This window comes from Sorex fumeus, unplaced genomic scaffold, assembly GCF_029834395.1.
Source record: "Sorex fumeus unplaced genomic scaffold, SorFum_2.1 ptg000033l, whole genome shotgun sequence".
In the NCBI taxonomy this organism is placed as follows: domain Eukaryota; kingdom Metazoa; phylum Chordata; class Mammalia; order Eulipotyphla; family Soricidae; genus Sorex; species Sorex fumeus.
In genome coordinates this window covers 30,139,651-30,152,210 of record NW_026606090.1, presented here as the reverse complement: position 1 = coordinate 30,152,210, position 12,560 = coordinate 30,139,651, and the positions used below count along the sequence as shown (strand labels likewise).

Sequence of the window (12,560 nt, the reverse complement as noted above, 5' to 3'; positions counted from 1 at the left end):
GTGACGGATGATGTTAAAATAAACTTTTATTTTAGGGAAATTTCTTTTGTGGTGACAAATAACTAGGACAAGAAACGTCTAGGACATTTTCCCCAGGACAAGGGCATCATTACGCATGGCCGTTTTTTTCCTGGCAGATTTCTGAACTCCTGATCTTTGTTCATCAGGATTTCGTTCAGAGATTCAGCAAGCTTCTATTACTATCTGAAATAGACTCGAACATAAATAGGAAATCAAAACCAACCAACCAACTGACGTCTCCATGTCTTCCTACTCTGAGAGGGCGAGACGGCATGTTGGCATGGCAAAGCCTTGAGTTTGATTCCTGGCACACGGTCCCTCCAACACCTCAGAAGCAAAGCCCTCACCCTGCATGGAGCTGGGAGTCCCCGAGCATTGCCAGTGTGGCCCCAAGAACCTCCCACTTTCAGAGACTGGGAGCTGGCACAGAGCTGGGGAACACGGAATGCCCAAGTCCCCCACCCCAGGGCTGCTCTGTGTCCCCAGCTGCCCACGGCCACATTAGCAATTGTTTAACAAATAGTTTTTAAACTTTGGGGAATAATAAACGTCTATCTCTCGTTCTCCCCCTCTCTCTTCCTCTCTTTTTCTTTTTCTCTCTCCCTCTTTTTCTCTCTCACACACACACTTCCTTAGTGGTGTGGCCATATATACTTCTTCGTAAAAAAATTTTGTTGCATTTTTATAAAGTTGTTCACAATATTTGGTTGCATTTAATATTTGAACACCAATCCCACCACCATGACACCTTCTCGCCACCGTATTTTGGATGTTTCCATCCCGAACCCCAAACTCTGCCCTGAAAGCCAAACCGAGGTAATTTATTTTGTATTGCTTGTTATGAATAATATGCTAAAAATGATCGAAAGTTTCCTTAGAGGAAAGTGTGTGAAGATTGTTGTGTTTCACCCAGGAGCCCCTGAGCCCTTGTATCAGAGATTACTAGCATGTTGTTAAAGGTTGAGCCTTGTGTGCTTATATCTTTATCTGTAGATATATATACTTCCCCCTAACATTTGTTGCCTTAGACTTTACACCCCATCAAACGTGGCATGCTACTCTTGGTGTATAAAGTATGGGGCATCACATGGCGGTGAATGCGGCTGCCTACTCCAGGAATTCTAAGATTTATAATACGGTTAGACAGCAGATTCACTCAGGGGTGAGGCTTGTCTGAGCCTGTGGAGAGCTGCCGTGAGCAGGGCAGTGATTGAGTTCTGGAGGTTTCGGCTGGTAGGTGGGAAGCGGAACTCACCAGTCCCCCTCCATCTCCAGATGAGACAGCCTGGCTTGGGGCCTGGGTGTATCTCTTTGGCATATCCTAGATATCTTTTACACAGTGAAAAAACTCTTGGGGCCAGTAGGTGTGGCCCAAAAAACATCATTTGTATTACTAAAGGACTAAATTGTTTCCTTGTTTACAAAGGCATCATTCTTCCTCTGAATTTAGCAAAAGGAACTAAAGGTATCTTAATTCTTCAGTTTTGGCTAAGAATATTATTCTTGGGGCCAGAGTAATAGCACAGCTTCTAAGGTGCTTGCCTTGTATGTGAACGAATCATGCTTGATTCCTGGCATCCCATATGGTCTCCCCAGCCCCGCCAGGAGTGATCTCTGAGCACAAAGCCAGGAGTAAGCCCTGAGCATCAGTGAGTGTGCCCCTCCACCCCAAAAGAAAAAAGAATGCTAGTCCTTTGTGTTGTCCCTTGCAAGAGATGGAAAAATTAGAAACATGATAAGAGATCATTTTTTCCCCTCAACTCTGACCATGATACTGTGTTTAGGCAAGACTGAATCATTATTTATTTATTTAGGCTTGAGTCACACCCAGCAATGCTCAGGGGTTATTTCCTGGCTCTGCACTCAAGAGTCACTCTCGGAGATCACATGGGATGCCAGGGATTGAACGTGGGTGGCTGCATGTAACCCTACCTGCTGTGCTGTCACTCTGGCCACTAAGAGTGAATGCTTATCCCTAAAAATACAATGACAGGAATTAAGTGGCGATATAAATACAATTAAAGCTAAGTAATAAGCACCTTATATTCTCATTTTTGTAGATGTTTCCATGATAACATTTAAGATAAAAAAACAGGCATAAGATAAAACAAAGGTAGACTTGTAAATTTGCAAGTGAAGAGAAAGCTCTGGGGCCACAGAGCTCCAAAGGCTGAGTGCACACTCAGCTGTTCTGCATGTGGGAAGCGCACGTTTGATTCATGGCACTGCGTGTACCCCTGAGCACTGTGTCAGGAGTATCCCCCAAGCACTTCTGGTTGTGGCACCCAAAACAAAAACAGACAATTCATAGAATTTTGGAGATAGTTCAAACAGCAGGGTACACAAGCTGCAGGTCAAGTCCCGCATTTTACCCCCAGCGCTGTTCTGCACCTCCCCTGGTGTTCCCTGACCATTGGGCTGCAAGTCAGGCCAACCTCGCATCCTTTTAGGGTATTCTCTGAGTATGACTGTTATGCTATGGAGTATTTTGAAAGGGCAAGTGAAAGCTGTCACTAAGGGACATTTAGAAAGAAACGTGGCATTCCCCTTGAGTAGGGGGTGGGAGGGCTCCTTTAACGATCCTTCTAGCTGAGTGAGATCCTAAAAATAACGCGCTCAAATCTTACTGCAGCTTGCGACTCAAAGAGAACACAGCTCCACCCTACCAAAGAAGAATGGTGGGTGATTTCTTCCCCGAGCTTCCCTGTACTCAGGCTGCAGGGGCTGGACCGGCAGGACAGGACTGGACACATCCTCTCCTCTGGCCAGAGCCCAGTAGGGAAGGCAGCTGTAAGACAAGCATGGAAGAATGCGCCTGCTGAATTATTAGAAATTTTTTTAGTCAGCTGCATGCAAGGCAAGCACCTTGACCCCTGTAGTTTCTCTCCAGAACCTTTTCTGGGGGTTTGTTTTTGATCACTCCTGGTTCTGAGAGCTTACTCCTGGCTCTGTGCTCAGGATCACTTCTGGTGGTGCTTTGGGGACCATATGAGATGCCAGGTACCAAACCCGGGCCAGCCACATGCAAGGCAAATGCCCTACCTACTGTACCATTGCTCTGGCCTGCCAGTCTTTTGAGATTATTTATTTTTTTGCCGTTATTTTGCTTTTTGAGCCACACCCCGGGGTGCTCTGAAGCTAACCCAGCTTGCTGCCGCAGGGACCATGCTGTGCTGGTGATGAAACCCTGACCTTCTGCATGCACATCCTGCACCCCCGTCCATGGAGCCCTCTCCCTCCCCAGCTTTCAGAATTCAAGTCTAAACTCCCAGGAGGCTACAGACCAAGTGGTGCTGCCGCAGCACATCTACTCTCTGGAAAAGCAGAGTCCTTCTACTTCTCCGAGGACACAGCTGGTTTACTGCTGTGTCAAAACTGCACCAGAGGCCAGCCAGGCGGACGTCCAGCACTCTTGCTAGGGCGGGGAAGGCGGAAGAAACGTTCACCGAGCAGCACAGGGAACAGCACAGAGAAAGCTGGGAGGAGCGGGAGGACAGAGGAATGCCCCGCCCAGCCCAGAGCCCCGGCAGCCCGCCCCAGCCGCAAAGCATCCACACTCTTACTGTCACAGGCCAAATAACCCCCCCCCATCCCCGAAAAGGAGGTGCTATAAACTTGGGAACCTGGTTCTTTCAGACTTTGGGGGTACACCACCGGCTCAGGGCTGACTCCTGGCTGTGCTCAGGTGACCTTACGTGGTGCCGGGGATCAAATCCAGGTCAGCCCCAGGTGAAGCGAGTGCCTCCCCCTCTATTCTTTCCTTCAGGCCCTGGGAAGCAGTTTGAGAAGACCGGGGCAGGGGATGCATGTGGAGCACTGGGGTCCAGCACCAGGGCGGCAGGGTCCCTGGGCACTGGCGGGAGTGGCCCCAAGCACACTGGGCATGGTCCCCCCAAAAGAATGGAAGCACCAGATACCGATGAAATGAAATATTTAGAAATTGTGTTTTCCTTGGGCCTGAGTGAGAGGACAGGACAGGGCGCTGGCCATGCACGTGGCCGACCTGGGTTCGATCCCCAGCACCCCTACGGTCCCCCTTACAGCACCAGGAGTGATGCCGGAGCATCCCCAGGTGTGGCTCAAGAAAAACAAAGAACAACAAGAAGAAACCGTTTTTTTCTCTCCTGAAAATAAAGCCTATACAAAGAACACTACATGAAAATCACCTCAATACAAATTATTAGGGGACAGCAGATTTTCTCATTGTTTCAAAATATTCAAACTTTCATTTAAAACGCACTACGGAGTGAGTCGACGTTTTTGTTTAAAATGGAAGGTTTATTTGCTCAGTACACCAAATAGAATACAAGCACTGTCATGACAAATATACAGAAATAATAAGGCAGATCAAAATTAAACAGTAATTTAGTTTAGAATGAAGGAAAATCTCTTTAAGTGTTATGACAATATACTCCCAAGAAGAATATTTTCTGCAGTTAATTATACATTTCAATAAAATAAAGGGAAATGGATTAAATGGAAGTTAGCTCGTGACTTTTCCTTAAAAATAAAATTCCAACTCTCTCAATCCATGCCAATTAAACTCTACCAACTAAAATTTCCAAGTGAGTGCGAGAGGAGATGAAGTAAGAGTTAGTTACCTTTTTGCTGGAACAGTCCAGAGGAAAATGGTCACTACAAATACAGCAGGCAAACTGTTAAAACAGACGGATCTGGAACACGGGGGACTAACTTCAGTCTCAGGATGTGCTAGGCGCTCATCGTTAGTATGGCACATTTTGGTCCATGATGTGGTCTGATGCCGACACAGACCCCAACTTGTTAGAGAAACTCATTACCGTCGCTTTCCTCTTTTCCCTTTAAATACATGTATTTCAAAAAGCCAGGTACACTTCCACATACAGAGGCAGATTTTCCCAAGAGGAATTTACAGGAAGTAGTCGGGGGTACGCCTGGTGACGTGAGGCTCTCCGCGGCGAGGTGCTGGGTCAAACTGAAGGCTAGGAATGAGCAAAAAGCAAAGAGTCAGAGGTCTGACACGGTTGTAAAGAAAGACCGTGTAATGTCCTGGTTCCCCACCATCAGAGCAACCCTGGTCGAGTCATTGTAGATGCTCTTATACACGGAAAAATTTCACAGAACTACGATGAATGTCCCAACAGGCCAATGTCCCGTCCTGTGCCCTAGCATGAAATGTCCGTGACAATATCAGTTCCATGGGAGTCCTGAGTGTGTGAGCTCAGCGGGCTGATGCCTGTGCTGTCGATCCCAGCACCCCATGCACCCAAGGCTGAGCTGGGAGCAGTAGAAGCACCGTGCCGGCCTGGCCCAAATCCAACATCAACAAAGGTCTCTGTGGAGAACCATGTGCTTGCTTTGTTCTAGATTTTAGGGGAAAGTGGTGAGGTTTCTCACTGCGACGGACATACATACACAGCTGGGCTGGGGGCTGTCAGCAGTCTGGCGCACATACTTTGCCTGAGGGAGTTGGGTTTGATGCTGGGCACTGGAGGCTCTCTGGAGCTCTGCCCTGCACCAGCTGAAAGACTCCCCAGCTGGCCTATTCTGGTTTTACAGGGTTTATTACACATTCATGTTCTCAACTGGTTCTGTATTCCAGGAATGGCAATGGTGTACAATCCTATTGAAATACTGTTAGATTCAGTTCTTAGTATCTCACTGCACACTTTTGTAGCAGATGCAGAAAACTAGGCTGTTTTCTTACAGTGCCTTTTATTTTGATAACAGGGTAATTCATATAGGCCCCAATGAGCTGGAAAGTGACCCCTCTTATTTTTGGAAGGTGTTCTGTTAAGGATATTCATTCCTTTCTGAATATTTGGTCAATCCACCAATGGAACCACTGGGCCTGAGCAGTTTTAAAATTACTCCAATTCCACTTGTTACAGGTATATTCAGATTTTCTTTTTCTTCTTTTTGGGGGCACACCCAGTGGTGCTCAGAGTTTACTCCTGAAGGGTGGAACCAGGGTTGGTGTGCAAGGCAAGCACCTTCCCTGCTGAACTCTCTCTCCACCCAAAGGTATTCTATTTTCACCTGCACAGATTTCAGTGACCTTCTAGGAATACGCCCATTTCACCCAAGTTCCCCAGCGTGTGATCAGACAGGCTGATCTGTGGCCTTGGGGCTGTCGGCTGCACTCAGCAGACAGCAGCAAGGGGCTTTAAATCGCCCGCTCCTGCTCATCACCCAGTGCTCTAAGTCACCAAGCCATCTCAGGACCCCTAATTTCTTTCCTTTCCCTCCCTTGAGTTCTGGGCCACACCTGGAGGGGCTTGGAGATCTTCTCGGGGTCGCAACCAAGTTTAACACCGCCCCAGCCCAGTTCCCCCCCCCCCCCCCCACCCTTTCGTCTTTTTGGATCATATCGGGTGATACTCAGGGGTTACTCCTGGCTCTGCACTCAGAAATTACTCCTGGCAGTGCTCAGGGGATGTTGGGGACTGAACCCAGGTTGGCTGCATGCAAGGTACACACCCTCCTGCTGTACTAGCATTGCCAGTTCAGTTTCTTTTATTCCAAAAAGTACAGGAACAGAGACACAGTCAGGGGCTTATGGTATGCCTCGCCTGCATGCGGCTGACCCTGCTTCAACCCCCCCCCCCCCCGCTCCCCAGAACTGCCACCAGGAGTCACTCCTGGTGGCAGGGTCCCAATTCTCAAGCCACACCCGTAAAAGGGGATAAAATGATCTGGTAATGTTTCCTCACTCTATATTTTTTTTCCTTTTGGGTCACACCCAGCGATGCACAGGGGTTACTCCTGGCTCTGGCTCTGCGCTCAGGAATTACCCCTGGCGGTGCTCAGGGGACCATATGGGATGCTGGGGATCGAACCTGGGTTGGCTGCATGTAAGGCAAATGCTCTACCCGCTGTGCTATTGCTCCAGCCTCTCCTCACTCTATTTTTAAATCATCCACAGAGCTTATCTCATTTTATTTGAAAGAATCACCTTCCTAACATTTCACTTCTGCTCTAGGCTTGATTCCCTTCACGTCCTTGCAGTGAGTTTTTCCTGCTTTTTGTTTCTGGGTCCTTAAAGTGCAAAGTTATGTTTCAGGCCTTACTCCTGGCTCTCTGGTCAGGGTCCTTCTGCCAGACTTGGGAGACTGTCCGGGATGCTCGGGACAGGACCTAGGTTGGCTGTGAGCAAGGGAAGCGCTTGACCTGCGGTCCTGTCCCTCTGGCACGTCACCGTGAGTTTCTGGCAGAGGCTTTACCCAGCGGTGCTCAAGGGCTACTGTCCTGTGCCTGGGAAGATGCCGCTGTGTGGTGCCGGGGACGGAGGCCGGGTCTCCTGCACACCAAGCATGCACCTGCTGCACCCTCCAAGCCCTTGTTCTCTTTTATTGTCGATAATTTTATTATGGCGATTTATAAATTCAGATGATAAACTTTTATAATCTGTAAAATGCACAGCGCATAAAAGATCATAAATTTCCCTGTCTGAATCTGCTCTCACTGTATCCCAGAAGTTTTAGGGTTTTGTTTTCATTAACTAAATATATATATTTATATATATTTTATCTTTTTCTTGCAATTTCTTTGGCCCACAGGTTACTGAAGAATATATTCACTTCCACATATTTCTTAGTTTTCTAATTTGTCTTCCGTGATTTTTTGCTTTCGTTCCACTGAATTTAGAAAATACTCTGCATGGTTTTAATTTTCTAATATTTATGGCACTTGGCATATAGTCCCAGAATCTGGGCCATACTGGAGATGTCCCCTGTCCATTTGAGAAGACAGTGCTCTGGGGCTGGAGGACGGGTTGTACAGGCCACATAGGTAAAGGATACAGTGTTTCCAAGTCTTGGTTGCTCTGTTACTGAAAACAGAGTCTGGCTCTGTTACTGAAAACACACATTAAAATCTCCAACAACTATTGTTTCAGTGTCTGTCTCTTCAATTCTGTTCATTTTTGTTACACACGATGCATGTTTGAAATCTTGGCGTACCTTCTTAACATCTAGACTTCACAAATATTAAAAACTTATCGAGGGCCGGGGGTACAGAGCATCTCCAGCGGGGTAGAGAACTTGTCTTGCATCTGTGAACCCCTAGATCTGGTCATTTAAAAACACCAATTTGCCAACAAATTTTTTTGGGGGAGGGGTGCCACACCCAGCTGTGCTCAGGGCTTACTCCTGGCTTTGCACTGAGGAGACCATACTGGGATGCCAGGGATCAAACCCTGGTCAGGTTCGTGCAAGGCAAGTGCCTTACCTGCTGTACTGTCTCTCCAGCCCTTGCAACTTGCCAACAATTAAAGGATAACCAGTACTCATTGTGGTTGCTGACTGTATGGGCTCATCTTTTCCCCACCATTTTACTTTTAGCCAGTTTGTGGTTTTGAATTTAAATGGTTTTCATGGATGAATAAAGTTAGCTCATAAAAATCAAATTAACAATATAAGCCAGAGAAACAGTATAGGGATTAAAGAGCTTGCCACTTCCACAACTGCTAGATGTGATCCACGGACAGAGCCAGGAGCAGTCCCGGGGCACTGCACGGTATGGTCCAACCTTCCCCCTTCCCCAGAAAAGACCCAAACAGCACCTTTCGATCCCCAACCTGATCATTTCTGCCCTTTGGATGCATTGCTTAAGCCTCTCATGTTTATTATTTCAATATGATTGAAAGTGTTTAAAATTTTTCTGGGTTCTTTGTTTTTATTAAAAGGATACTTCGTAGTGTTCCTTTTAAATTCCTTTTATCAATTTTTCTTATTAGTGCTTGCTTTTACAGCTTACGATGTATGATAAAATTTTAATTTAGATTTATACTAACTTAATTCTAGCGTATAACAGAAATGTACTCCATTCACATAGCCCCTTTGCATTTTTATTTTTTGCTTTTTCGGTCACAGCCAGCAAAGCTCGTATCTTACTCCTGGCTCTGCACTCAGGAATTACTCCTGGCAGTGCTCAGGGGATGCCAGGGATTGAACCTGGGTTGGCCGCATGCAAAGCAAACGTCCTATCTGCTGTACTATCTCTCTGGCCCCTCCTTTCCATTCTTGATTGCTACTGATGTTTTACAATATTTTTACAGTATGTTTCTGGAAGAAGTGAAGGAGGAGTATTTACGGACTATTTTTACGGTAGCTGTCTCACTTTATTTTCTTTAAATTCTTCCTCTGAATTCAACTTTCCATCTGGTGTCATTTCCCAACTCCAGTATAACATTATCACCCACCCACCTCGTCTGTGCTGTTACTATCAGACATACTACATTCTATATACATTTCTTCTAAGTTCAACTCACACAAATATAGCCATATTATTTTAAGCAACTTGTTTTTAAAGCTGCTAAGAAGATGCAACTGTCGCGTCTTACTAGTGCCAGTGGCCATGTTTTATTTCTTTCTGGCATCTGCTTTTTGAAGTGGCCGACAGATGCTCAGGGGCTACTCCTGGCTTGGTGCTGGGAGTGATTCCTTGTGCTTAGATCAGACCCCGCCTCCTGAACGCAGAGCATGTGCTCAGCCAGAGTCATCTCCCCGGCCCTCTTGCTAGTACTTGGCTGGAGAGAAACCACACCCGGGCTCCATTCCTAACATCACATGTGGTTCCCCAAGCCCTGCCAGGAGTGACCCCAGAGCACAGAACCAGGGCTATGTTCTGAGCATCGCTGGGCACGCAAACAAAAAACCTTCTGGTGGTTTGACATTTTGGTTCACTCAAGCACATTCAAGTAGGTGCGTTGCTGACCGCCCTAGGAGAAGTCAGGGGGTTTTCTCACGGAGTTCCTTTGTAAGTCTGACTCACTTCCCCTCTCTTACTACCTTCAAGACTTTCTGTGACAGACTTAGCTAAGAATTTCTTTGAATTTAGTAAGTTAGAGTATGCCTAGCATACCTACACTTGTGCAGAGTGCAGATAGTATATTGCCAAGTAGAAGTTCATGTTTTTTTTTTTGTAGTAAGGCTAGTGAGCTGGCTCCTAAACGGAGAAGCCATCAGTCTGTTTTAGGTGTACATTGTAATTCAACACATGCAAGTCCGATGAATGATCACAACACTCTATTAAGTCGATATCCATTTGTAAATTGTGAATTTTTCTCTCATTACGTGAGCACATTTAAGATTTAGTTTCTTAGCTTCCGGGTGTGGCTCAGAGGCACAATGCCAGCCCAGAAGCATGAGACTACAAACTCAATCCCTGGCACTGTCCAGTATCGCACAGAGTAATAATGGGCGCTGCAGATGCAGCCTCTGGGGTCACACACGCAACCAAGCAGGTGAGCACCTCTACCAAGAAAGTGTGCAGACTCCAGACACCAGCAACAGAGAAGGGAAAGAGGGTGTGGGGGAAGTGGGTGGGGTGGCGGGCGGGCTGTTTCAAAGATCCACTGTCTAGGTGACTTTCAAACAGACAGGACCAGAGAGATAGGACAGCGGGGGAGGGCGTTTGCCTTGCACACAGCTGCCCAGGCTCATCCCCAGCATCCCATATGGTCCCCAGAGCACGGCCAGGAGCAACCCCTGAGCATCGCTGAGCATGGCCCCCAAACCAAACAATCAGACAAAAAAAAAATCAAATATATAAACAGGGACTGGAGAGTTACCTCAACGGGCTCATACAAGAGGCCTGGGTCCAGTCCCTGACACTACTTGCCCCAGAGCACAGCCTGGAGTGTCTCCTGAGGACAGAGCCAGGGAGGGAGCACTGCTTGGGGAAGCCCCCCAAGTGAGAAGATGAAGTCCCTACCCTGGTCTTGTTTATGGGTTGAAGTGTGCCCAGGGACTGCCCTCACCCTTCTGCCGACTCAGTGCCACCCCTGCCTGTGGGATGAAGGGGGCTAGAGTGTGCCCGGGGACTGCCTCACCCTCTGCCCACTCAGTGTCACCCCTGTCTGCGGGGTTATCAGCAGGCTGCTGTGGCAACAACAAGCAGAACCCTGCAAGCTAGCCAAGGAGACCAGGACAGGGAGTCTCAGCCCAGCTGCCTGTACCCCGAAGAACAGAGCTGTGGGGCCAGGGTGAGAGTACCGCAGGGAGGGCACCTGCCTTGAAGGTAACCCAGGTTGACTCTCCATGTGAAGAGTCAGGGTAAGCCCTGAGCACTGCTGGGTGTGGTCCCAAAACCAAGCCAGCAAAGAGACAACAGAGCAGAACTGGGATCCAGGCTGCCAAGACAGATATGCTAGTAGCAGCCCCACCTCGGGTGCGACCACATGCCTAAGCCGGGGGGCAGGGACAGAGAACAGAACCTTCTTGAACGGGCCCACTGAGTGTAGTCGCTGCTGTAGAGCAAACTGGGAGTGTGGGAGGGAGCCCCATGACTCAAATGACCCTGTAAGACGTACGTACTGCTAAGCTTCAGGTGCTCTAGTGTTTCTTCGCTAAAATCAGTACAAAATTTCTCTAGTTAAGTGACTTTGTTGGGAAGAGGGCTGGCGATGTTGCAGCGGCGATACAGCCTGAACGATCCAGGCTGATCTGCTCCTCCAGCCCGCCGAGTGCATGTGCTGACGGGGGCCTAGGGCTCCCTTCTGGCTCCAGTAACCACCACAACCAAGACCCCTTCACATGGACACAACTACACCTACAACCACAACGCTGTTACTTACAAGGAGTACTTCAAGGTATCGTCTAGTTCCATGATAGCAGCCTGGTTCCCACAGCGGTAACAGTAATTGGGGGCGCTGAAGATGGTGACCACGTTCCGGTCATGACACCAATTGTAGCCCTGCAGCATTCAGGGAAAAGTCAATCAGTATCTCGCACTCCGGAACGACAAGGCCGACAGGCACATGTTCTGAAAGGAAGCTTCAGCATGACACTGTCCCTGGCTCCGTCACAAAGCACCGTCTCTGATGTGATGCCCTGCACAGGACGACCCCCTGCCACCTGGGCTACAGGTTCCGCCTCTCCTGATACTGCGGTGGAGACCTGACAGAGGGAAGGGGAAATTCCTCCCAACACGACAGCAAAGATCTCAAGCTTTCTTCATACACAAATATTAAGTACAAATTTAGAATTCTCCCTAGAGAATTGGACCAGTATGTTTTCTTAGCAATGACCTCCTTTTAATATTTCCAATTGTAAATTATTTTTCGTTAGAGCCTATTCTAATTCATTTTATTAGCTCTACTTTGATCATTATCTAGCAATAGTATACCATGTTCCAACCCTACTTTTAATCTGTGATGCTATACTTTAGAACCATCACAAAATAATAGGTCTATTATTATTTTTCAGTTAGTCCCAGTCTTTTAGACAACTGTTTTGCTGTTGTTTTTGGTTTTGAGTCTCACCTGGTGATGCTCAAGAGGTTACTCCTGGCTCTGCACTCAGAAACCACTCCTGGTGGTGCTCTGGAGACCATGCAGGATGCCAAGGATGGAATCTGTGTTGGCCACTGCAAGAAGGCAAGCGCTCTACCTGCTGTCCTATCGCTCTGGTCCACAACTGAATATTTTTTATTACATTTCTTAAAATTATTGATCGAATTTACTTGAAAGAATAGTTTGTTTATGGTTTTGTTTTGTGGGCCATACACTGCAGTGCCCAACGCTCAGGGGTCACTCCAGGCAGGGCTTGGGAACCATA

At 47.5% G+C, this 12,560-nt stretch overlaps 1 protein-coding gene across 1 annotated transcript in view; it reads right to left on the bottom strand.

Annotated features, from left to right (window-relative positions):
* Window positions 1-4,180: 4,180 nt before the first annotated feature.
* PPP2CB (protein phosphatase 2 catalytic subunit beta) overlaps window positions 4,181-12,560 on the bottom strand; it is a 40,509-nt gene continuing 32,129 nt past the window's right edge. Inside the window, exons 6-7 of the mRNA XM_056116706.1 lie at window positions 11,579-11,697; window positions 4,181-4,982 (exon numbers count right to left, since the gene is read on the bottom strand). Coding sequence (XP_055972681.1) covers window positions 4,910-4,982; window positions 11,579-11,697 — 192 coding nt within the window. The 3' untranslated portion in view covers window positions 4,181-4,909. The remainder of the gene's footprint in view (window positions 4,983-11,578; window positions 11,698-12,560) is intronic.